The 25361-nt window shown below is 47.2% G+C and overlaps 1 protein-coding gene across 1 annotated transcript in view; it reads right to left on the bottom strand.

Moving 5' to 3' along the window:
- Positions 1–25361, bottom strand: part of LOC8040492 (neprilysin-1) — a 44009-nt gene continuing 18648 nt past the window's right edge. Inside the window, exons 2-8 of the mRNA XM_029969908.4 lie at positions 19409–19726; positions 10654–10940; positions 8774–8998; positions 5953–6210; positions 4938–5334; positions 3732–3892; positions 1–328 (exon numbers count right to left, since the gene is read on the bottom strand). Of these exons, the coding sequence (XP_029825768.2) occupies positions 34–328; positions 3732–3892; positions 4938–5334; positions 5953–6210; positions 8774–8998; positions 10654–10940; positions 19409–19726 (1941 nt within the window). The 3' untranslated portion in view covers positions 1–33. The remainder of the gene's footprint in view (positions 329–3731; positions 3893–4937; positions 5335–5952; positions 6211–8773; positions 8999–10653; positions 10941–19408; positions 19727–25361) is intronic.

Genomic DNA, 25361 nt, shown 5'->3' with positions numbered 1-25361 from the left:
GCGTGTCGATGCAAGGTTTATTCTGTGTTTTATTTAGAGCGCTCGGCACTTGGACTTCGGATTCATTGGCGACCCGGAGGCGCAGAAGAAGGCCTCGGCGAAGGGGTCGAAGTTGCTCAGCGGCACATTAAGCCGAACCTTGGCCGGAGCCCAGCAGCTCTTCGACAGGACCCTGCCGACGTCCTCCCGCGGCTCGCAGAAGGACTGGGCGTACATCAGGAAGAATATCTGCTCTGAGCTCACAGCGGGCAGGTCCGGGAAGTGCAGCCGGACCTCCTGCAGTTGCGTTCTGCCCTTGGTCTGTAGCGAGTAGAACTGCACGGCGGATCTGGGGGTGGGCGATGGTTAGGGTTACGATCAACGCTATACTGGATGAGCTCCGATGAGAACCGGGCCTAACACATGTAATACGCCAAAAAGACAGGACCTGTGGTAGTTTTCTAATACCTCACTAGGAAGCCTATTTGGTTACCAGCACGATCTGTGGGTAAACCAACTTACTGTCTGCCATAACAGTTTGGCGCTGCCAAAGGGATCTGACCAATGCTTGCTGTGGACACGCGGTTAAGCGCAGAGAACACAACTATGGTCGCCAGGGAATACTTCCTATTGGCGACAAGCGCGACGAAAAGCGTCGCTTGGCCGGAAGCCCGCTATGAAGACTTGAGTATGACGAATTGTACTTTTATTAAAGGAGCTAAGAGGAATGTACTTTCAGCTTTGACAGTGTTGGTTAAAAAAACACAAAACCTAGAAACCAAAAATTAAAAAGAAAACCTTTTTTTTTATCCTACTTGGTTAGGACAGGCATGTCTAAAAAATAATGTACGTACGTCGAAAAAAAGAAAGAAAAAAGCTCGAGGTACACTTAAGCATTTCTTATGAGTTGTGAATGCGAAAGCATGCACGCCGCTCGTCCGCTCCCTTTGTCGTCTGCTACGTACTAGCACGCGCGCGCTTCGGGGTCTCGGAGGTCATGGCGCAGCTGCCAATGGGAGCCCCGTCGACGCGCGCCAACCAGTGGAACCGGAGGCGAATCGCTCCTATTGGGATCGCGGAAACTAGGAGCCACTTTCGCGTTTCAAACTGATGACGTCAGCTCGCTCCATGAGACAGTTAATGCTTTCGCATTAAAAATGTTTTGCCCAATAGTTACGCTACAATACGAATGTTTCCACTTGCGGGCGAAACTGAAACTGTGCCCCTGTGGGATGATGATGATAGCGTTTGTACCTAACTAGCATGCGCTCTGGGGTCCAGGGAACTGAGAGCGCACACTATACTCTGTTCACCCTTAAGCTGGGGCATACTTTGGGAACTACGTGATCGCCGGACCAATCAGCAGCCTCCCTATTATCACCTGACCCAACTCTCCGCGCGTGGAGGGCTGACAAGGATTTAAATATATGAAAATATTAATGTCGTTGAGGGGGAGACATGTAAATTTACAGCTGGATAGAGGCTGTACAAAACCAAAACTTAATAGTAAAAACGTTCAGTCTTTCCACTCTCGTGAAGAAGGAACACCAGCGGAACTGTACTCGATACACTGCCGCAACGCGCACGCGCCCGATTTCTGCTTCTTGTCGTCCGACACGCCGCCGATCGTGGATACGTCTCTGGCGAACCAGAGTCGGTCGCAGACGGCGCATGTGACGCCAAACGGGTTCTCCACGAACTCCCTCCGGAACCTCGCCGTCGCACCCGAGGACTGTTCAGCCGGCGTGGAGTGCAGTCGTCGCCGGGCCTCGCGCTTGCGCTTCGCCTCCGTGGCACGATCCGTCGTCGTCCGTGGCGTTGGCCCGCCGGCGCCGTTTAAATCGCTGGTTTTGTTCGCAGCGGCGGCTTTCCAGGCGAGCGATCTGCTCTTTGGCAAGGGAATCTGAAGCGCTGGACGCAGTGGAAGTCGAGGCGCAAGCGGCTTTGCAACGGTTGCGGACCCATTCGCGCTGCTGAGGACGTCGCCGCTCCTTCCGCAGCCTGTCTCCTTTCCCCGACAGGGCGCGCGGCCGACCGATCGTGAGTCCAAACCGAAACTGATAAGAGCGTAGGAAACAGCGCTCAAAACAGACGAGGACGAAGAAACACATGTGACGAGCGCTGCGCTCGTTACGTGTGCTTCTTCTTCGTCGTCATCTGTTTTTCGCGCTGTTTCCTACGATGAATTCCCGCCAACGCGCCCAACTATCAATTCTTCTATGATAGCTGGAAAGGTTGCCGCCATCTACAAGCGACGGTGGAAATCATACTGCTTGTGTGCTTGCCGCCGTCGCTTATAGATGGCGGTAGCTGTCCAGGTAGGTTTGTGTCGACATGCCGGACACTATCCTGGGGAACCTAGCCTCCGCTGTAAACAAAATCTTACATAGAGCTACTTTTTTTCCCATGTGCACTCGTGGAAGTATGTTTAAGCAACTTTATTGTAATCCAACAGTAAAAAAAAAAAAATTACGGGTACTTTTTTTTTCTTTTTTTTACAGCGGAGCTGTAAAAGAAAACATTTCTCTCTTCCTCTCCGACGCGCAGACATCTCTGTCTTTCTCTTTCTCTTTCTGTCTCTCCACCTTTTCGAGGCTCGTCACCTTCCTGTGTTCAGTGCTGCCTTTTTCAACGTTGAATGTATATTTTCAAGAAAATGTACATTCAACCTATTTAATTACCTAACATTGAACTAAATAAAAATCTGTTCTATTGGGGAAAGTCTTTATTTTATACATATATCACTCGTCACTGCAAATCATCCCCCACAGATGCATGTATCGGTATCTTAACTACGTCCACATCTTCACTATACTACCAGTACTTATATAAAGACCTTTGGGTGCAAATAAATATACTCTTCGTGAAGAAACTCGATTTTAATCGACAATGAAAATCGCACTGGCAGCGGGCATTGTACGACCGAAGAATAGATAGTTCGATAACGGGAGAAAAAGTTACCAATATCTGGCTAAGTCATGCCTTTCAGCGTAGATTATAAATAGAATTCCGTGTTTTCGGTATGCACGGATAAACAGCAAAAATTAACCCTCGAGGTGTTTTTTTTTTGTGTGTTTTTTTTTTCTAAATAAATAAAAAAAAAAAGCGGAAATAATTTTTTATTCTATTCTTTCTTTCTCGTTGACCCGGAACGCAGTTGCGCTAAACTGTCCTCGTGGTTGTTCCTTTCTATCGAAACCACATTCCTTGCTCCGGTCCCTTCTCTCTTTACCAGCTACAGGAGAAAACATCATTTATAAATTATAAATTATATTTTCTTTCGTAATTATAGTCACTTTACAACACAACCCCGATAAACACTGATTTCTCTCCGGCATTGAAATAAACACCGAAAAACACCGATTCAAGGAGGAAAATAAATATCGATAAATAACCCCCGAATATGCAGAAAAATAAATACCGAAAACATGGAGCCCTAATTACAAACTACCTCTTTTTGACTATCTGTTAGCGGACTATGCATAGAGTGAAGAACAATCATCTTACATGACCCTTGCCGCTCGAGTCTGCACGAAATTGGCATCCCCGCAGAGATCATGTGAGCACAACGAAGTGTTAGTATATATATACTGCTCAATCACTGACCGTACTGGTAAGATATAAAATAAATCATTGGAGCTCTAAGTGCATCAAGGACCGGTGTGCACTCAGACTTTTCTGCAAGTCAAACGGTTCTACGGAAAACTTGGAGCATGCGGGAACAACCTCAGCTGTGTCACCAGAGCACGGACCTGAAGGCCTTGTGCAGGACGTCCAGGGCAACGCTGTCCATCATGTTGGAACGCAGACTACGGGCGCCATTCACGCTGGCATTGGAAACGTGCGCGGCGTTGTATTGGTCTTCAAAACAGGACCGGTAGGCCTGCAGGTCCGGTGACCACATCGAAGTGTCCTGGAAAGACGCGAAGATGACAAAGAGACAAGTCAAGTCCGATTTGTAGACACGTTCTGAGAACGAACCTTCAACTTGAAGGCGGGACCGCGACAGGCTGGCGTGAAAGTAGTTGAACACCAAAAGTTACACCATCGAAACACTGATGGTTCTCCTCTGTCTAAGAGATGACGTCACAGTGGCGTTACATAGAGCATGCATGGCGGCGCGAAGTTATACTTTAATTTAGCTCTTGCTATTTGGTGGCTTGTCGCTTGGCCACATCCTAGTGCTTCTGATGTTCGGCCTCTGGGAGCAATTGACAGCAGAAATAATGCACTGGGGAGATAAAATCCAGTTTTTGTCACTTTATGCAAGACGGCTTTACCAGGGGGAAACATGTTAAGAAATAAAGGACGACGACAGTATCATTCGTTTTTACGGCAAACGCGCTCCAAAGCACGTGACTCCTCATCTACAGGAGAAGCGCATTTCCGACGTGCCTCGCTGTGAGACCTTGGTTGGCTCGCTAAAATCCTTCGCCCTTTGCCAAGTTATCATGAAATGCTGTTCAATCCTTGATGACCTTGACGATTTTATTAAACTTATTACGAAACCCAAAATGAGAAATAATGACAGAATTTTTTTAAAAGCCCTACGGTCCACGATTTCGCAGCGCTCGAACACGACCCGTTCACAAATAGCGAGTTCGTCATCAACAATGTGTTTATAGCACGTCTGCTGCGAGAATAAAGCTCTCGTGATACACAAGTTCTCAGTGATCCGATAATTCCAAGTAATAGAACAAACTCAAAACGGTATGGGTGTCGGTCCACAAGACAGACACGCTGTTTAAGAACAAGTCTGCTTTTGCCCACACCAGGTGTGGGCACTGCGCAAGCGCAGAGACCAGCTTCACGCGAAGTGAAGCGTCTGCGCATTCGCCGACAGCAGCGCCACCGCAGCAGCGTGACGTCAGAGTCTCGCGTTGATGTGTGCCATCTCATGTGGCCTAGTCCTACAAGGCGCGTCGATTAAGCCTGGATTAAAAGAGGGACATCTTCACCTGGAAGATCCTGTAGAGGGACCTGGCCAGCAAGAGTCCCACCGTCGAAGAGTCCAGGAAGAACTCACGGCCGCCCACGTCCACTTCTGCGATGGACATTGGGATGGCCAGGACACGACGGTCCGGGTCGTAATGGCAGACAAGATCCAGGTTGGTGTCGTGGACAAGGCCTCCGGAACCAACGACCTTGGCGAGCCAGTTCTGCGTCAAGCTGTGCTTGATGCCGATGTAAGTAGCCAGGATGTTCCTCCGGTTCAGGACCACAGAGTAGGCTGGTTCGTAGTAAGCGTCCACGTCGTCCATTGGATTGAAGTAGGACCTCCTGGTAGAGGCCATCATGTCCAGGACGGACTCCTTCATGTCGTAGGGCAGCGCGGATGATGTGCTCAGAGCGTGTCTGCAACGTCGTCCTCGATGACTTTGGACGATGCCTCCGCGATTCGTATGCGCACGGGCAGTTTGTTTCGCCAGTGAGATGGCTTCTAATGCACTTTTTTTTTCTTCTTCTTCTCTATTGCTCTATTTTGGCATGCATTAGTTATTTCGTTGAGCACATTGAACTCGCCTGATACACCAAAGCAAAAATACCGCGGACGAACGAAGGGGAGCTCTTTTGTGGGTCTTGCTGCAGAGAGTAGTAATGTCAGTTCTTTGCTCCGGTGCACACTATTGACTATGCTGCATAGAATAGCCATACTGACACATTTCGTCATAACAACAAAACATAGAGAATTATGAAAAATAAAGGTTTCAAATTTAGCCTTAATTTACTTCTATAGACGTGCCTTGCTCCCCACACTCAGCAGAAGAAAAAGGAACGCTACTCATGCACATTTACGAGATGCGTATACACATTTCTGGATTGCATATTCTACTCGTGAGAATCTGCCGTTCTGATCCGCGGCCGATTACACACACACTTGCGAAGCTGGGGGGAGAGGGGGAAGGGAAGGAACGGGGGGTCGGAGTCAAGATAGCGACCGACGCAGCAGCTGACGCAAGTAAAACTGCTTACCTGAACGAATTCCTGATGATGGCTTCTTTTATGCCTGCTTTGCCAAGCACGCCGAGTCTCTCGGTGAGATTGAAGTGGCTCACAAAAGCGTAATTAAAGAGTCGGTACGTGAGCAGAGAGCAGGCCATTTCGGAGTTCTCGGCAAGTTTCCAGTGGGGCCATAAGTGCAAATGGACCGCGTAACTGAAGTAGGGCTTTATAGTATCCGGCTTGGCCCGGTGCACGACCTCTGCAACATGCCTGAGGTACGACGGAGACCTGGAGGAGAAATATTACGATCCATATTTGACTACATTTTTTTATTTGAGAGATCTCATGAAGATCAATTCGGTACTTATAGGTTTCAAGGAAATTAATATGGTACTTATAGATAACTCAATATTTAAAAAAAAAGAATAATTTTGTACTTATCGTCGTACCCATAGATTTAAAAAAAAGATTAGTATTACACTGAGATACATATTAAAAAATACTTATAGCTACTGATATACCTTCATAAAAATATATATATTTGCACATCCTGGGGTCCTGTGTGCTACTCGTCTTCTTATCCTCGTTGTTTTGGCATATATCCCCATATGATACTTACAAATTTTAATTTCAACAAGATTAATATGGTGGCCGCAGCTATTACACGGTCCATGATCAACACATGCCGTTAAATAAGCATGATTCAACGTTACTAAAACACTCAGTTGGGAAACTCCCATAGAGACAGCCCTAAAAATATGGACCCAATCTGTCTCCGAGCACCGAGCTAATGACGAACACAACGCCACCATTTCTCCCGCAGCGGCCACTCGAGAAACTGCACGTGACTTCTATTTTTGGCTTTGCTGAACCTCGTCTCCCCGGCGGACGCGCCGCGTTGAACTACTGAAGTTAAAATGCACCTAGGTCGGGACGCGCTACCTGAAAGGCCCGCTGAGGCATGGTTTTATAAAAACAATATTAATTGTTCCGCAAAACCTTGCGAACTAAAGATGATAAAAACATCACGCGCCCATCATTTGGTACTAAACTCCAATAAATTTCATACAAAAAGAGTATTTTCCGTTTGTTTTTACGCAAAAAACAGGCTTTCAAAAAGCTCGAGGTGACCAGAGTACAGACAAACGAAAAAGAGTGGCGCTGTTGTCGCATTTAGCTCGGTCTCGGTGGACGCCAGCGGCCCAGGTTTCGACGGCGAGTTTCCCAACTGAGTGTTTTAGTAACGTTGGCATGATTGTATAATACGGAATTATTAAACCCTTAAGCCTACTCATTTTTTTCTTCGAGGAACGTACAGCAAAGTTTCATTTTAAACTGGCAATTTAAATTAAAATAAGAAAAAATATCTCCTCGACTTCCGGGTGTCGTATCTTGCTCTAAATCAAGACTTCTGGTCTGAGTCCCACTGACGTGAAGACACCGAAGTTGATGGAATGCTTGCAGGATTCACATCAATTTCATCACTCCTGTCACTGCACATCAAACTATCGTCAGATTCCTAAAAATTGGAAAAGCCGAAAAATTCGTCGCCACATATGACTGAACATTAATCCCATTCAAGCAGAAGGTTTTTTTATCTCTTTGTCGGCTAAAGGTCTGTTCACGCTCTTGCAACCGAGTACGACCGTAAGAGACAATACCTTTTTTTAAGCCTCTTGCGACGTCTTAGGACCAGCTCCGCAGCAGCACACCCAGTCCTAAGACGTCGCAAGAGGCTTAAAAACCGGTCTGGTCTCTCTCGGTCGTACTCGGTTGCGAGAGTGTGAACGGACCTTAAAGTGGACCTCCGTGCCAACGCCATGTTGTTTCAGCACGAACGCTCACAAGCGATCCTGCTTATTATTTTTTTTTTCTTGGCCAAAGGGAGCATTTTTTCTCTGCCAAACAGCAAACCAAACGGGCAAGCTACCCAGTGTAGATGAAGCACCAGGGGTGGCTTTGCCATCTGCCAGATCGCGTGCTAAACAAGCGCCGAAACCGAAACGAGTCGCACTCGTGGTCTGGCTTTAGGTCAGTAGGGGAAGGCAAGAGTGACATTCCTTATCAGTAGGCAAGGGGTTCAAGCAAAAAAAGGAGTTTGATCATTTACGCGGTATGTGAACCCGATTCTCCATGGCCTGAGTTTGCGGCTACCGACCGTGGGGGAAATATTGCTACGAAAACAAATACGCATGGGAAAAAGAAGCGTCATTTTTCGACCGAAAAAGGTCTTGTTCATGCAGGCAGACTGTTCACAAAGAGTTTCCTGCTTTCCCACAATAGCTGAGGGAACCACCGCCGCGCATGTGCAGGAACCCGTTAATTTAAAGAGAAAGGCAAATGGTGCATGAGCCGGCGTGACGTCACAAACATATATGATGTCCAGAGGTGTCCACAAGCGCACTTTTACCTCCGTTTCTTTTCAGCTGCACACCAACGAGAGTTCTATAACGTCGTGTTCTTTGCCTTTAATCTGTCTTGTCGTCACACTACGTATTCCGTGTGGCTCATATACATAAAACACCTTGCGTTGCAGGCGTACATGGGTGGCCTAGACAAAGCCATGCCTACAGCAGAACCTGGTACACAAAAAACATTTTATTGTGGAATCCTCACATTGAGAACTAACGTTCCATCAGAAGATTCTTAACGAAACGTATAGATTACCTAAATTTTCTGTGATATGTTTTTTTTTTTTTTTCTCCAAAGCTGCACGTATTTGATAGAAAGTGACGGTTTTGTCTGCAAGCACCAGCTTATGGGCGTCACTCAAAACATATGGTTTGCTTGCTCGCGGCTATGCTGTGAGAAGACTCGAGTGAATGGAAACGTGCGCAAACCCACGGCCCACCTGACAACGACGCAGGTCTTCTCGTCGACCGTGAGGGAGTCGAGAAAGAACACCGAAAGGAATCGGTCCCAGCGCCACAGGGGGTACTCCTGTTGGAGCTCCTCGACGGTCTGCGTCTTGAATTCCTTCAGAGGTTTGAGAGGGTCGTCCGGGGCGCCGACCAAAGTTCTCAGCTCCCATGCCAGATTTATTATGTCGTCCACTCTGTCTTCTTTGCCTTTCATCCTGCAAGCGAGTCCTCTTAAAGCTTGTATAAATGTACCCTGTAATCGTCAGTGCCATGTCCACGACTACAAAACCACGTATAAAGAAGTGCGTGAACACTAGCTGTTGCTAAGCGTTTTGATCACGATCAAACGTTACTTCGCTTTGCCGTAAGAACTGGTTAAAATGTGAGCTCACGTGACGGTACTTTTAAATAGAAACCAGGTACATGCTACAACGAACGCTATAAAAATGCCCATGTATCTACGTTCCTGCAAAACACTCTACACACTAAAACGTTATGCTCCATAAGGGGTGCGAATAAGCCTGCCTGAGGAATAACCCTGAGGGCGTTACAGCAACACCCTGATGCTGGTGAACGCCCGAAGAGTAGAATGCTTGTGATGTTAGCAGCATCCTATAGGAATTTTTTTACGGTTACAAAGAACAAGCTTCGCATATATCTTCACATGCACAGAAACAACAAATACAGACATAAAGAATTAAGCGCGAGAAAAGAATCATGACCGGGGTCACTGCTCGACCGCTTTACATACTCGACCATTGAAATAGATTAATTCGCAGATGCAGCGGCAGCCTCTTCAATTACGAAGAGTATACATCCGTTCCCGTTTAATACTGCACATGCATACTATATATAAGTGAATATACAAGTGCAAAGCATTGGTAGCGGCTATAATTATTCGAGATCGTCGTTAAAACAACCTCGCACTGGTGTCAGCCAGGCGTACACCCTTCAAAAAAGGCTGTTCGCTTCACTTCCGCCTTTTTCACATCCTTTTTACACCCTTTTTACACCCTTCAAAAATGAAGGGCGTTCAATGCAACCGCGCCCATTTAGTACTGAAAAGGGTGCATTCTGTCGAAATAAAGGTGCCGAAACGATGTAGTCATGGGTGTCAGTCTCCGGAACAGCGTTTTTACACCCCTAAGGGTGTAACATTTCTTAGTGTGCAAAATCCAAATATAATCACTTTTCTTTTTTTCTTTTTCTTTTCGCGGAGGAAGTTTGGAGAATGGTGTGGCCGAAAATGGCGTTAAAGACAAGACCTAGACGTGAAGTCAGCAACGTGACGAGGTCAGTGAGCATAAAATACTTCTAGGTTTAAACATATTTTCTGCACCGTCATTCACGGAGCTCTCTCCATAGATCGCGGTGGTTGGCTCTCCGAGTGCTCTGCAGGAAAGTAGACACATGGACAGCCTTAGAGGAATGATGTCGGACCATGCGTATTTTGTTTTGAAGTCCAAACAAATCACGAATGTAGCCGAAGATGGCGTACAGGAAAAACTTGAAAAGGGAGTTTCCTCTAGGCGTTGAACACTCGGCGAAAAAGCCGGCAAGATCACAAACCGCCGCCATTATCCAGGGCCACGCTTGGCCTTGCCCCTGGCCAATCGGAGCGCGGTGATAGCCAATCGCGGCAGTCGGCGAATTCCCCGGACTTTCTTGTCGAGTGTCCGACTTGGGGCCCCCTGGACGCCTCGAAGTTGCAGCTGATGTTTTGCCAAGAGACGGCTTCTTAAAGACCCCAAAGAAGTGTCAAGTCTCTCAGCGAAACGTCACTGAAACTTGCAGAAGGAGGGTCCTTTCGAGTTATTCTTTCTAAAAGTTATTCTAAGTACACGCGTCGATTGACAGTGAACGCTCTCACAGTTTCAGTACAAAGTCCTTGTAGCTCTCGGACGCGATGCCGGGCACCCCGAGCACGGCGTCGCTGTCCAAGACGTCCGGCTCTCGAAGCACGATGCACTTGCGGTCATCGAGCGTGGACACGCCGATGTCCACGATGGGAAAGATCTGCAGAGTCTTGGAGACTTCGGCCGCCCACGCTTCCGGATGTCTGTGTTGGTCGACGGACGCGAGGTACTTGTCCAGATGGTGGTGCAGGTACTCCGGGTCGGCGTAAGAAGACTGGCAGGCTTGGAAGTACCTCGTCACCTCAAATAGACAAGATGCGCGCCTTACCTCAAAAGTTACCACCGAAAAAAAAAATTAATCATATGGTTTATATTAATTTCATTTAAATTAGGTTTATATGATTTAAATTATATAGATTTACATGATTCAAATCAGTTTGATATGATTTAAATCACTGTAGCCAGGGGTGATTCTTTACCATTATATGTATTTTGTAACATGGCAGGTCGATTGATCAATCATTTCGATGAGTGATAACAATGCCCAAAATATTTAGTGTAAATAACTTATTTGTATTTGTAGAATAGAGACAACTTGACTTTTCAGCCAATTAAAAAGCTTTATTTGCTTCTTTTTTTTACTTCATTGCAATAGGACGTTACGCTGACAAATGGATGGAAGACACGGAAATCAAACAACGCACCGATTTGAGTAGACAATCACGGTTTTGTGATGATGGTTAGCCATGTTTCTCTCTCGATAATTTTGCTTGTATTTAAGCACAACCAAATGCACATAGAACACATCAAATAATAGACAAACGAAAAAGAAACCAATATTTCGGTATTATATTATTTTTATAAAGGTTTGATGGAAATAATCATAGTAAAACTGTCTTGATTTATATCACGATTTAAATCATGTTGATTTTATTCTCCACCCTGGGAACCACACTCCCGATTCCTCGACACCCCGCTCTAGTTTGTTCGGCCGCACTGCGCAGCGCCGACAGCAGCGCCACCGCTGTGAAATGACATCAGAGAGCTCCACCGTGGTGGCGCTGCTGCAGGTTCCTGCGCACGCGCAGGCGCTTCCTCTCAAGCGTATCTCCATTTCTTCTTTTTTTTTTTCTAAAGCTGGTCTTCACTACTGAAAAAAAAAAAACGTTATAGGAAGTGTAATTCAATTAATAAAATGTGTGGCCGAAAATATACCCGCTGCACTTTTGGAAGTGTTGAAAGCAAAAAAAGTTGTGTTCTTCACTACCCCGTAGAGATACGATCATACGTATATTTGAAGCTATTCAACGTGCGGTTTCTTCCAAGAAACCCCAATAAAAACGCCCGAAACACGCCTTAGATATTGCTTTTCTGAGCAGAAACGCTTGAGACTTTATGGCTTGCGCACGGTCAGGATCAGTCGTAGCCGCGGGCTGCGGGCACCGAAGAGAGGCAGGGTATTTTCAAAGAGGCCCGCTTACCTCTTCACAGAGCAGGACAGCAAACCAAACTATGGATGAAGACGCCGACCCGACGAATTAAGCACATTAACACAAAAAAAAAATTACAAAGACATTAACGTGTTGGAATGCGAAAGCATTCGAATACGTATACCGTAATCCTACAAGCTGCGCGCCGTGCTAAGCCCGGCCGAGCAGCCCCTGCGTAGGCTACAAGGGCGGGCTCTGCGGCCGGCCGCCACGGCCGCTCTGCAGAGCCCGGCCACCCTCTCTCTCTTACCGGCGGCCGGGCTGCATGCGCCATGGAGAGGGCTTCTCTGTGGGGTGGCGTTCCTTGGAACTATGCCGCGCACCAGCCAATTGGAGTTTATACATCGATTCGCTGCTGCGTGCAGGCTTCGCTCCATTGGGACAGGGGAATGTAGGTGCCGTTTGGCGCGGCTTCAAGAGCTCATAACGCTGGTTCGCTCCATGGGACAGCTTCTTTCGCATTAATAGAAACATGTGAAAAAAAAAAATGAGGCGCGGAGGCTATGAAAACAGTGATGGCCTGTAGCTGAGCCGGTTGGTTATCCATGCTTACTGATTCCCAGCTGAACGTAATGAAAAGCGACGAAGAGAGAAAGAAACAAACTGCTGGACTATCAACCCTTTTAATAAACTTCCTTCTCCTCAACCCAATCCTTAACGGGTAGCTTCATCTTCTTCAGTAAGAGCTTAAACATAAACTTCCTTTTTTTTTTTTTCTCGAACCGTGGGGTTCTCCCCTTCTTCGACTTTCCCCGTCTTAAAAAGGTATACCTTCTTCTTCAGTAAGAGCTTAGACAGATCCGTGGAGTTTTTCTCAGACTTTCGGATCTTGAAAAACTTCCTTCTTTTTGTCTTTTATACTTCCGGTGGTGTCACCCTCGTTTTACTCGGTCGGATCTTGGAGTCACTAGGTCCCAACTTGGTTCATCCGAGGTGCCGCTCTCCTCAGATACATTTTTTCTTTGGGCAAGAGCGCAATGGAGGCAACACTGACGCATTCTCCCTCCCCCTCCTCAATGGCCAACGCCTCAAGGAGCTCCCTTCCAAGCTGCTTTCGGTGTTTTGCTAAGACGGTAACGCTTGTGAAATCAGGAGCACATTTGCAGATCCGACAATATGCCGAAAGGTGGCCCGCCGACGTTAGTGCGGTCACAGAGGCTGCATGTTCTCTGGTGCGGTCGTTGATGCACCTCCCTGTTTGTCCTATGTAGCTTTTGCCACATGACATAGAGATCTTGTAAACAACTCCTTTTTCGCATGGGGCGTAGGGTGTTCGATGCGCAGTGCCGCAGGTCGTCGTCCCGTTCTGGGCGGTTTTCCGGTTCACCCTACGGCACATGGCGTACGCCTTGTTGGGGGCGGAGCACACAACGTGGATGCCTTGTCGGCCGGCGATCTTTTTTAACCTATGGGTAATGCCGTGAACATATGGGACCACTGCGAAAGGCTTTGGGGGCTTCTTTTGCGTTGGTTGATTCTTCTCAGGATTTTGTCGCACCTGCCTACAAAGCTTTTCACATACCGGTACGAGGAGGGTACTCGAGTACCCAGAATCCTGGAGTCGACGCAGCTGTTCTTGAAAGCATCGCCCCACCTTATGAGGGCAGGACTTCTGTAGCGCCGAGACTAAAGCTTTGGTGGCCAGCCCCCTCTTTCTCTCTTCGTCGCTTTTCATTACGTTCAGCTGGTAATCAGTAAGCATGGATAACCAACCGGCTCAGCTACAGGCCATCACTACTTACCTTTCTAGTTCTCTGAGCGCATGTTTTCCTTAATTTCACCTCCTTACCCCGCGGGAACTTTGTCAGCTCATTGCCACCAACATCTGCCGAGCGAGGTTGCTCGCCCGCAGTATTAGGAAGAAGATTTTTCTTGACGGGGTACGGGTCTTCTTCGGCTACATTGCACCATCAGCAGGTCATGCCCAGCGAGTCTCTAAGATCATGAAGTCCGAGGCCTGGCGGCAAGTTCGAATTCTGACCGATTTCCTGAGGGTCAAGTGTCTCAGTTATAACGCCTTTTCATTCCACATGAACGTAGTAAAATCCTCCACGGAGCACCTGTGGAAGATTTGTTTTCTCCCAATTTGGAAACACCATCTCGCCCGAAGGGTTAGAACAGAACCCAAAAGCACGCCACTCCAGATCATCGGAGATGTGTCCCTTTCGGCATCAGCCCGGAAGGTGCTTGAGCAGGGTCCGAAGTTCGCCCTCCCACCAAGGCTAAGTGATGTCGATAAAGTCCTAATGGTACGAGAAATCGTATCTAAGGCGCCCCAGGAAGCAACCTCACAAATCATCAACGAGGGTCTTGAGTGCTTGGCAGGCAAAAAGAGCTTGGGACCTCCACGGATGAGTTTTGCCTCAACGGTGGAGGAATTGCGTCGCAAGGACCTTCGATTGTGTCTCTCGGACAAGGAGGGAGGGTTTGTAGTTCTGGACTCTGGGTCGTATGGAGACAGAGCAACACAAACTTTAGCGAAGAACTTCAAACAAGTGAATCCAGTTCAAGTCAAACCAGCGAAACGAGCCATACTCAAGATACTCGAAAAAGAACAAAGCCGTGGGCTAGTCACAAAAATCAGAGGAGCCCAACGAGGGGACCTAAGTGTGTTCTTCTCGGCAAAGACACATAAAGAAGGGGTCCCTTTTCGTGCCATTGTTTCAGAGCAACACACCTGGCAAGGGCAAGTTTCACTTTGGTTGGCGAAATACCTATCACAAGTTGAAGTAAAGGATCCTTTCCGGATACCAAACTCCGAAGCAGTGATTCGCCTTCTTCAGGAGAAGGGTTCTGATATTGTAGCAGGTTTTTCCTTGGACATCCAAGACCTCTACTATTCCATTCCCCATGCGGCTCTCCTCAAGATCCTCTGAGAAACCATTGAGGAGCAGGGTCTTCAAGGGTTTCAAAATTCAACAGGGATGAGCCTCGACAGCTTCTTGGAGCTCCTGTCGGCATATCTTTCTGCGACGGTGGTGTCACACCAGGATCAGCAATTCTTACAAAAAAGCGGGGTGTGCATCGGGTCGCGAGTGGCCCCCTACTTGAGTGATTTGTTCCTAGCAGCGTGTAGGAGGAACATTCAAGACCAGTTAAAGGATCAACGCATCGAGGCCATCTTTCGGTATGTTGATGATTTCCTCATACTAAGCAACTCTGATGCACATGAGGAGAGTAATGGGTGCTTAGACGTGGTCATGCGTAGCTTCGAACATAGCTGCCACGGATTGGCTTTTACCCATGAACTTCCCGTCAACAATTCCATACGGTTTTTAGACCTCTCGTTGGAGTTTCAACCTTCCCACGTGTGCTGGAGTTGTGAACCCCGTTCATGTAAGGGGTTCCTTCCGTTTACCTCGGAGCATTCCAAAAACGTAAAACGGGGGCTGGCCACCAAAGCTTTAGTCTCGGCGCTACAGAAGTCCTGCCCTCATAAGGTGGGGCGATGCTTTCAAGAACAGCTGCGTCGACTCCAGGATTCTGGGTACTCGAGTACCCTCCTCGTACCGGTATGTGAAAAGCTTTGTAGGCAGGTGCGACAAAATCCTGAGAAGAATCAACCAACGCAAAAGAAGCCCCCAAAGCCTTTCGCAGTGGTCCCATATGTTCACGGCATTACCCATAGGTTAAAAAAGATCGCCGGCCGACAAGGCATCCACGTTGTGTGCTCCGCCCCCAACAAGGCGTACGCCATGTGCCGTAGGGTGAACCGGAAAACCGCCCAGAACGGGACGACGACCTGCGGCACTGCGCATCGAACACCCTACGCCCCATGCGAAAAAGGAGTTGTTTACAAGATCTCTATGTCATGTGGCAAAAGCTACATAGGACAAACAGGGAGGTGCATCAACGACCGCACCAGAGAACATGCAGCCTCTGTGACCGCACTAACGTCGGCGGGCCACCTTTCGGCATATTGTCGGATCTGCAAATGTGCTCCTGATTTCACAAGCGTTACCGTCTTAGCAAAACACCGAAAGCAGCTTGGAAGGGAGCTCCTTGAGGCGTTGGCCATTGAGGAGGGGGAGGGAGAATGCGTCAGTGTTGCCTCCATTGCGCTCTTGCCCAAAGAAAAAATGTATCTGAGGAGAGCGGCACCTCGGATGAACCAAGTTGGGACCTAGTGACTCCAAGATCCGACCGAGTAAAACGAGGGTGACACCACCGGAAGTATAAAAGACAAAAAGAAGGAAGTTTTTCAAGATCCGAAAGTCTAAGAAGAGAAAAACTCCACGGATCTGTCTAAGCTCTTACTGAAGAAGAAGCTACCTTTTTAAGACGGGGAAAGTCGAAGAAGGGGAGAACCCCACGGTTCGAGAAAAAAAAAAAAGGAAGTTTATGTTTAAGCTCTTACTGAAGAAGATGAAGCTACCCGTTAAGGATTGGGTTGAGGAGAAGGAAGTTTATTAAAAGGGTTGATAGTCCAGCAGTTTGTTTCTTTCTCTCTTCGTCGCTTTTCATTACGTTCAGCTGGGAATCAGTAAGTAAGTATGAAAACACGTTTACAAAGGACGACCTTTGTAAAATCACAAAGAAAAAGAAGGGAGATAACAACCTCATAAGGAGTCCCCCGAAGGTAAAATGCAACGCAGTAATTGGCACGCACAATTTCACGAGCGCCGACGCCTCGCCATCTAAAAATACCGGGCAGACCCCTCTTAAAAGTGCACAGACGTTTTTGGTAAGTACAGTTCGGTCATAGTCAACTAAACGTCTCTGTCATCTTGTCATGTGCGAAACAGAACTTCCTCGTGGCCTCGAGGCCAAGGCTTTTTTGGTTACTTGACTCCGTTTCCATTGAAGAGCGACCCCAGCCGACGCGACGGACCGACGGAGCCAATCAGCGCCAAAACCCGGTTCACTGCCACTACGACGGATGATCGCATTACGGCTAAGTGTGTGATACGACGGGTAATTGCATCGCGACTAATCGGTGAATCTCGTCGTGTTTCCGCGTCTGCTATCACGGGTAACCCAACGCCATAAATGCGTTGCGAACCGGCGATGTTTTTTTGTTTTTCTTTTTTCTGCGCGTGATCGGTTTAGCTGCATGGTAATACAGCAAACGCAGAGAAACGAGTGAGGCGTCATAATCGCATGCACTTCCGGCACCGCTAGATTGACTCCATCGACGCGTGGCAATTTATAGATGCCGTGCATTTCTCGTGACACAATAAAAGCGAGCGAGGCCGATGCTGAGCGGGGGTACGTTGTCTTGAACGAGCACTTCGCGAGCGCTCGTGCGCATAGCGGATCCGAGCTCTTGGGTGACTTTCCCCGAATTTATTTCCGTTGGCACGTCCCAGCATACCCAAACATAACGTATCTAATCTTATTTCATTTCTCTCTCTCTTTGTTCCTCCACTCCTTCTTTATTTTTCCTCGACGGATCAATGCGCTGCCTTTTCCTGACACCACCTTCGGGCGATTCTTTATGTTCTTCCTCCGTTTACTTCATGTACCATCAATTGACAAAGGGCGTTCTCCCAAAACGTTGCATTTTCCGCGTCTCTTTCTTCTTCTCGTTCGTGCAGATGGCACGTAATATTTCCATTTGCTCGGAATCAAAACACACACACACAAATTTAACTCTTTTTGTCTTCTTGCTTTGGTGTGTTTGTCCCTTTGTACATTGGCCCAGCCTTGGCCAGGCACGTAGCCAGGATTTAGTTTTGGGGGTGGCAAGGGGGGGGGGGGGTCCATGACAAAATGCTGTATGAGGGGGAAAGGGAGAGGAAATTCCAGTAAAATGGAAGATTCCCCCCCCCCCCCCCCCCTCTGGCTACATGCCTGACCTTGGCTAAAGGTAGCTCATGTCGAAATCATGTAATCTACGTTTACGTTCATGGGTTATAATTTATACTTCGCGAAATATATTGCATAATGCAACGAGGAAGGAAAGCAAATTTCATTGAATCAGCGGACAGGACCGCCGAAGGGCTTATATTATACTCTGCTCCTGAGTCGATAGGAATAAAACGGCCCCTCTAAAAGGTGTAGATTTTCGCCTCCCATCCATGGTGGGCCAGGGGTGTATTTTCAGCTGTACGAGTACCGGGGCGCCGGAATCTTACTGCCGGTGTGTGTACGTCGTCTGGAAGTCAAGTTCAAGCGAGCATTTCATTACCAGACGGATGCCCCAACAAAGCGTTTCCCTCCGTGGTGACTATAGACCGTTCCATTTGGGTCATAGCAAAGAGGGTAAAAGATAAAAAAAATGCACTCCCCCCTCTCATCCCAACATCGTCTGCTCCGCCGAGTGGGCTGTAGCTAGCGTCTGGCTGGCGTGCAAACTCTGTTTAAAATCGCGTCATTTTGGGAATTTCAAGCGCAGATGCGCAGATTTTGGTATGCCAGTTATCGTGTAATGCTATGCTACATAAAAAGACTCACAGGGTCCAATTGCGCTGTTACCTGCGTGCAAATAAAAAAAAATAGGGAAAACTGTGTCAGATTGGTCGGTCTCTTTGGCGAAAAGTAAATCCGGTTGCTGTACCTTTTTTACTATAAAAAGTTCGTACTGGTGTAGGCCTTTAGTGACCATGAGCGGAAGTCTGAAGTAATAAATAAAACGTGTTCTCCTGCCGCAATACACGCAGTAGTTGAGGGTAGTACTGCCGGCTGACTCAACTGCTATTTAAGTAACGGAAAAAGGATATGCTAGTTGATCATTTAGCGAAATAGAACAACAGAGAGCTATAAGCTGATTTTGGAGCAGCCACAACTATTCTAAGAACGCGAACCACTTCACAACGGCAGCCACGAGCGAGAGTTCGATGTTCCGTACTGACCGCCGATACAGCCCGAAGATGGAGAACGGCAACCTCCCGGTTTGTCGTCTGCTAGCGGAGTCGGGCGCGTGCCCTCTCTCTCGTTTTACCCCGCCGAACCCGTTGAACTTCCCGGATGTGTGGAGAGGGCGCTGCGGTCGAACAAAATGGTGCCGCCCAGAGAGCGCTAAATGGAATGGTCTATAGAAAAGCTTTCGAACAGTGACTGCGTGCCGTCATCTTGCTGCTGATGTGTGCAGATCGAATGATAGTCAAGCTGTGGTCAAGCTTGCTTTACTGAGGCGTGCCCACGGCGGCCATACTGTTCCCCCAACTACCCCAACAAAGCTTTTCCAGCCGATGGTGGCCAGGCTCACTTTTGAGGCCTGGCCGCTTTCAAACGTTTACAAATACCTCACTTTAGCGAGATAAACACAGCGCACAAAAGGACGCGGACCGAGTAAAGAAGTACTCAAGAGTGCTTCACCTCAGCCTGCAGGCGTTACCTTAGCCTGGAGACTGGTCTTCTGCAGCCACCTGAGCTGCGTCCACTTGCGCACCACCTGGCGGATCTCCCCGAGAAAGTGCTCGACGGCGTCCTCGCGCAGGAACCTGCGTTGGCTGTCCCCGCTGCACGCGTACTCGTGGAAGTCCAGGCAGGGGTTCAGATCCCAGGCCACGTTGCGGCGGAGGTGGCTGCCCTCGCGGCTGCACTGCTCGGTCTCGCAGGCGAAGATGAAAGGGCTCCGGGGCCTGGGCACGCCGTACACGTCGTCCTCGTGGCTTCCCATGATGTCGCGCAGTGCTTCGCGCATCCGCATGTTCTGCGAGGGGTGGGAGACGTGTAAGGTCGGTCAGGTATAGAGCGCCTGACTGTGAAGTCTGGTTCACATTTTTCGACTGCTTACGACCGGAAAGGCTAAAACCCGATTTTAAGTTATGCCACTGCTTACGAGGGTTGTAAGACTGTGGCAAGGGACCTTTCACACGTTTGCGTATGACTACGACCGACTTTGACTCGACCGGTTGTGAGCCCCTCCGGTCGTAAGCAGTCGCAAGTGTGTGACATGGTGAACGGTACGTCAGCGCACAAAAAGACAAGGACAAAGAAATCAAACATGCACGACACACAAGCGCTGACTCGCAACTGGATTTGTACACAAAAGGAAGGACAAGTGAACGCGCTGAAAGTCGCGCAGTGCCAGAGCGTGTCACACACCACACAACACCATCTAACTAACATGTCTTTGCCATTGCTCCATCCATAGTGCTATCTAAAACAAGGTTTATGGTTGAGGCAGTGTTCGGGTGGTTAATGCTGCGTCCCCCAAGCCAATGGCGTCCCATCGTTTCCGTGACGTCGCGGCCAACGCGCGAGGAGGGTCTTGCCTTTCTGTACATATATCTTTCGACTTTGACTGAGCATTGTGGAAGCCACGAGAAGGAGATTAGAGTTTTCCCCCTCCGATGAAAACAAATACGACTTTCGGGGATTAGCTTCCCCCTCCGATGGATACAAAGGCTGCTTTCAGGGGCTCGGTTCCCCCTCCAATGAATGCAAAGGTCGCTTTCTTAAAACGTGGGGGTCGAAGACAAGTTGGCACCACTCTGTGGCCATTATCTATCCATTGAAGCGGAACAAGGAGCGTTTCCAGGATTCTTTCGGCTGCGGAGGGATTTGAAACGGGCGCATCACGCTTGTGGGAGGAGCTGCTCCTACCTTCTTGATTTGGAAACGTACGGGGAGATGACCGCCCACCGTAGATTTCGGTGAACGATCATGCTCGACTTGAAGGCGCTTCTTCGTCGTGCGTGTTCCATTTCTTTCCTTGTCTTTTTGGGCGCTGTATGCTGTTGACCACGTCACCAGCTCGCCCAGCTTACCATATATCTGCATGTGTGGGAACCAGCCTTGACCAACTGCCAATATGACCGCTTATGAGTGCTTGCGAGAGGGTTGCCGCGGCAACCAAGATTCGCGCAAAATGTGTTGGAACGCAAGGAGTCGTGGCGCAGTCGATCACATCGAAACACAAATGTCTGAAGCAAGTATTAGCCTAAAGGTGCGCCACAAATGTCTTCGCTGGCGTCCTCGTGGACTAAAGGAACAATGAAACGACCAACACTTTGTTCATTTTGGCTTACCACAGTACTCGAAATAAATCCTTCACGTCCAGAAAGCAAGTAACAGTGATATGCTTTTTGCTAAATTATCCAAGCTCATAAAGCGTGCGCGAGCGTAGTTACATGCGCTGCGCGTACTGCCTTCTGCAGCAATAACTGTTCTAAAGTAAAAATAAAACAAATGGCACTTTGCACGAGCGTCCATCAACATCTTAATTTGGTTGTTAAATTTGAATATTTGATACAGATAAGGAGAACGCTTGCAGCGCGTGTATACGTTCCCAGCATTAAAAAAAAGTATGCTTGGGTAATTTAGCAAAAAATCTATCAGTCCGTGTTCAAACCAATTGTTTTTTTTTTTTTTTTTTAGAAAAAAAAAACAAAAAAACAATTTGTTAAAGAAGGCTCACGTTCCTTCTTCGTTTTCAACACCTCGTATTTCGAGCGACCTGGAGGCCTCAAGGAAATTCTGAAAGGCCGGCCCAAACCAAACGATTCCGGGTTGCGGATGTCGGAAGTTGCGAAGGTTTTGTGGCTTTCGGTACCCGGCGCAGGAAGACATTTTACGGTTCCGTTCGGACGGTTTGGAGAGCCGGCCGCATGCGTGTGGTGGTCACGTGCTCTTTCTCTCTCCCTCGCCCTCCTCCACCCGGGCTGATAGAAGCTACTCTAATTTCCTTCTCATTTAACCGACAGTCCTGAAATTCTGTTATACACCCTCTAGCGTGACCCTGTAAATTTCATTAATTTTAAGACGAGGGTTCAAAAGTTGACCCCCCTGGGGGGTGTGTCCCCTTAACAATAATGTACGTTTAAACGGCGTGAAGTTAACCGCCACTGTACATGATAAAGTACACCAGCGCAGTGTGAGGTTTTTAACGTGCATCACACCGTCTGTACGGATATGCATCACGGAACACGTATAAGTAGCCGAGATTGCGATAGGCTTCTTTTTTTTTGGTTTTGTAAATGTTGCTGTATCTAGGTCGCACTGAAAATGCCGGACCTGCTATCGTGTAGATACGACTTCCGGAAACAATGCTCCATACCGAGCGCGTAAGGCGCGAAAGATGTAGAAATATAAACCTCGGTATATCGAGGAGTGGGCTGTGTCCCATATCTGCCATTTTCAAGTGCTGGGCGTGCCGTGCTCTTGAAATAGTTTGTGATACGCGATGCGTACATTGCGCGGCACACTTAGCGCGAACACGACGGAGGCGCCTTTCTGCATTTTGCTCAGAGAGGCGCGGGAATTTTTACTGCGTTGGTATTATTTTTTAAAATATAAATTTTTAATACGGCGCTTTAATCGTGAAAACAATAATAGTTAAAAACGGCCACCGCTCGTTTGCTGTTGTGTCACGCTCTCTAGCTTTTTTGTTTTGTTTTTAACTTACAGACTTAAAAAAAAAAGCCGTGATAGTTACATTCATACGGTCTGAGGTGGATTATAAGGCCAGGAAAACGTAACATAGGGGAATAATCGTTACAATAAGTCGATTAATTAACTAAAATATGTTGATTAACTTTGGAGCTATAGTGAAGATAAACATGTGGCTCTAATGACGAACTTGCTGAATGTCATCGAAAGTCACTAAATCGGTAACAGTTAGCAGAACTTAGAGCGCGTCGGGAGCGCCCAAGGCTGAGAGTCCGAAAACGCGCCCGGGCGGTGTTTCGGTCTTTTCTCGCCTGCGCTCTTGCACCGCGCGAGCAAAGCGCCCGCGTTCCACGAGGGCTCACTTTGGTGCACTAAAACCGCGCTTCCCACGCGCTCAAAGTTTTTCCAAAATTTTACTGGTGTAGCGGTTTTCGATGACGCTCAGCAAGTGTCTAAATGGAGTCACACGTTTATTTTTACAAATTAAAAAGCTAATAGAAATTTGTGATTTATTGGACTTACCATGACACTAAGCCCCCTATATTATGTCGCCCTCGCCATACAACTCACCTGCACAAACCAAATAAAGGTACCTTTCACTTTTGTTTTTTTAAAAACAAATCTGTACTTTTACCTTTCTCGAACCCCCCCTATATTTTTTTTTCTCGGGGGATTGGGGAAAAAAAAAGGGGGGGGGGGGGGGGGGGGCCCTTTTTTCCCCAATCCCCCGAGAAAAAAAAAAAAAAAACACAGACCATTTTGTATGCGACGTTTATGGCCAAAATCTCTGTTTCTACCAAAATGTGAAAAAAAAAATCTATATAATTTTTTTAAGTAAGGTAAATTAAATGTGCTTGTCACATTTGTTTAATTCGAATCAAATTTATTTTATTTAAATTGCTGTGACTAAAACAAATCGTGATTCTTTACGCTAGATGTATTTTTCAACGTGACAGATTGATTGATCACTTCGTCCTATCACTGATAACGATTCGGGAGAAGGAATTAAGATAAATGTAAAGTACAGTTTAATTAACAACCTTCTTTTTTTTTTTTTTTTTACTGCTGTAATACCCGTCACACCAGCACAAAAACAGGTTGATTTTTCAAACTTTGTTTAAGATACTTTATTGAATTTTTCTTTCGAGTTTAGACTTCGTTGGCGGTAACGCGTTACAACTAACGACATTACACGTATACGCGTTACTTTTTTTTTAGTAACATAGTAACCGCACTCGTTACTTTTTCAAAACAGTAACGGGTAACGTACTAACGTTACTTATTTCCAGTAACGTAGTTACGTTACTCGTTACAGATTCTTCCCAAGATTTGAAAAAAAAAAGTACACTTACATTCAAGCCAGACGCAGCCGACGCTAGGAGCTAATGGAACCAATCGGACCGCATCAAAAGTGCGCCATCATGGGGTTCGTCATGCTTCTTTCCATGTTCTATTATCGCTGAACCAATCATAAACAGAAACAAGGTCAAGTGAGTTTTGCTTTTGGGTTCGTAGCGTCGACTGCGCCTGGACTTACCCTAACACGAAATCTAGGCGCCAAGTCATTTGTTTTTGTACTAATCCCACATGCCATCAAAATTTTGCCTGTCTTTTCCCCACAAAAAAAAAAATTCAATTTCTGCAAAAAAAACAAAAAAAAAACCTTTGTACCAGTATCAAAGAACGCTGTCGTCGAAACAACGTTGTTGCCGTCAATTTACAAATAAAAAGTAACGTAAAAGTAATGTGCCTTCCTTTTAAACGATAACGGTAGCACGTTCCTTTAAAAAATACGGTTAAAGTGCAGGCGAGCTGGTGTAAGTTATACATGATGATTGAAAACCTGAGACTGTGGTTTGGAAACGGAAAATCGTGAAGTAGAAAGAAAAAGGGACAGACGTTGTCTGTCCCTTTTTCTTTCTACTTCACGATGTTCCGTTTCCAAACCAGTCTCAGGTTTTGAATCATCACGTTCCTTTAATTTTGCAAGTAACGAGTAACGTATTTCGTTACTTTTTTTCCCGTGACGCCTACAACACTGGCAATAGGACATCCACTCCTATCGTTTTCGTCTCTTTCTTTTGCGTTCTGATTTTGTCGCAGCAGGACGTTACGTGGGCTTACTAACGAAGTGGAAGGTAGAAAGCCCAACGCTCCGATTGGCTCGAAAGAACGCTTCTTTTTTATTGTGTTCAGCATTAAACGAATCTTTCTTGCTTGATGACTCTTCGATATAAATACAAATCAAATGCACGTGGAAAGCATCATACAATGCGAAGTGCAAGTTGGTCTGCTTCTTTTGCAGGGGTTGTGGTGACGTCAGAAGGACGCCTAGCTGTGATTGGCTCTGCTTGAAGGAGAGTGGGTTCACCTCAAGGCAGCTTGCTCCGAGGTCTACCCACTATCCTTCACTCAGAGCCAATCAGAGCTCAGCGTTTTTCTGACGTCACCACAATCCCTGCAAAAGAAGCAGACGAACTCGCGCCCGGCATACACAAACGGCAGATGCAATTTTTTGTCCGGAATTATTTTTGCGAGAAAAGTTTAATTTAAATTAAGCCTAATTTAAATCACGACTTAAACAACATCGATTTTAATCCTCCACTCTGGTTTCTACGCACCACTTAATATTCTGGCACAGAATACGCATTCTGTGTCAGAATGCGTGTTCTGACACAGGGTAAAGGAATCTGTCGGGCGTAATGCCATTGTGGCCAGAATTCAGTCTGTTGCTGGTGAGAGCGTACCGGCGGTCAGCTTCGCGGAAAGTGGGAGCTCGTTCTGAGCATGCGCAGTGAACAGCGTGCTCCTATTATATGGTCAGTTTAGTCAGGGATATGGAATAAATGGTCCCGGAAGAAATTGCCCGGCGGGAAATGGTCCCAACTGCGAAATGGGGAAAAGTGGTCCCAAAGTCTCGAATGACGGCTGACAGCCAGAGGCGGTCCAAGCCG

Source organism: Ixodes scapularis, unplaced genomic scaffold (assembly GCF_016920785.2).
Source record: "Ixodes scapularis isolate PalLabHiFi unplaced genomic scaffold, ASM1692078v2 PGA_scaffold4__175_contigs__length_147842914, whole genome shotgun sequence".
NCBI lineage: Eukaryota > Metazoa > Arthropoda > Arachnida > Ixodida > Ixodidae > Ixodes > Ixodes scapularis.
The sequence above is the reverse complement of the archived record's forward strand: the minus strand, read 5'-3'. Positions and strand labels throughout refer to the sequence as shown.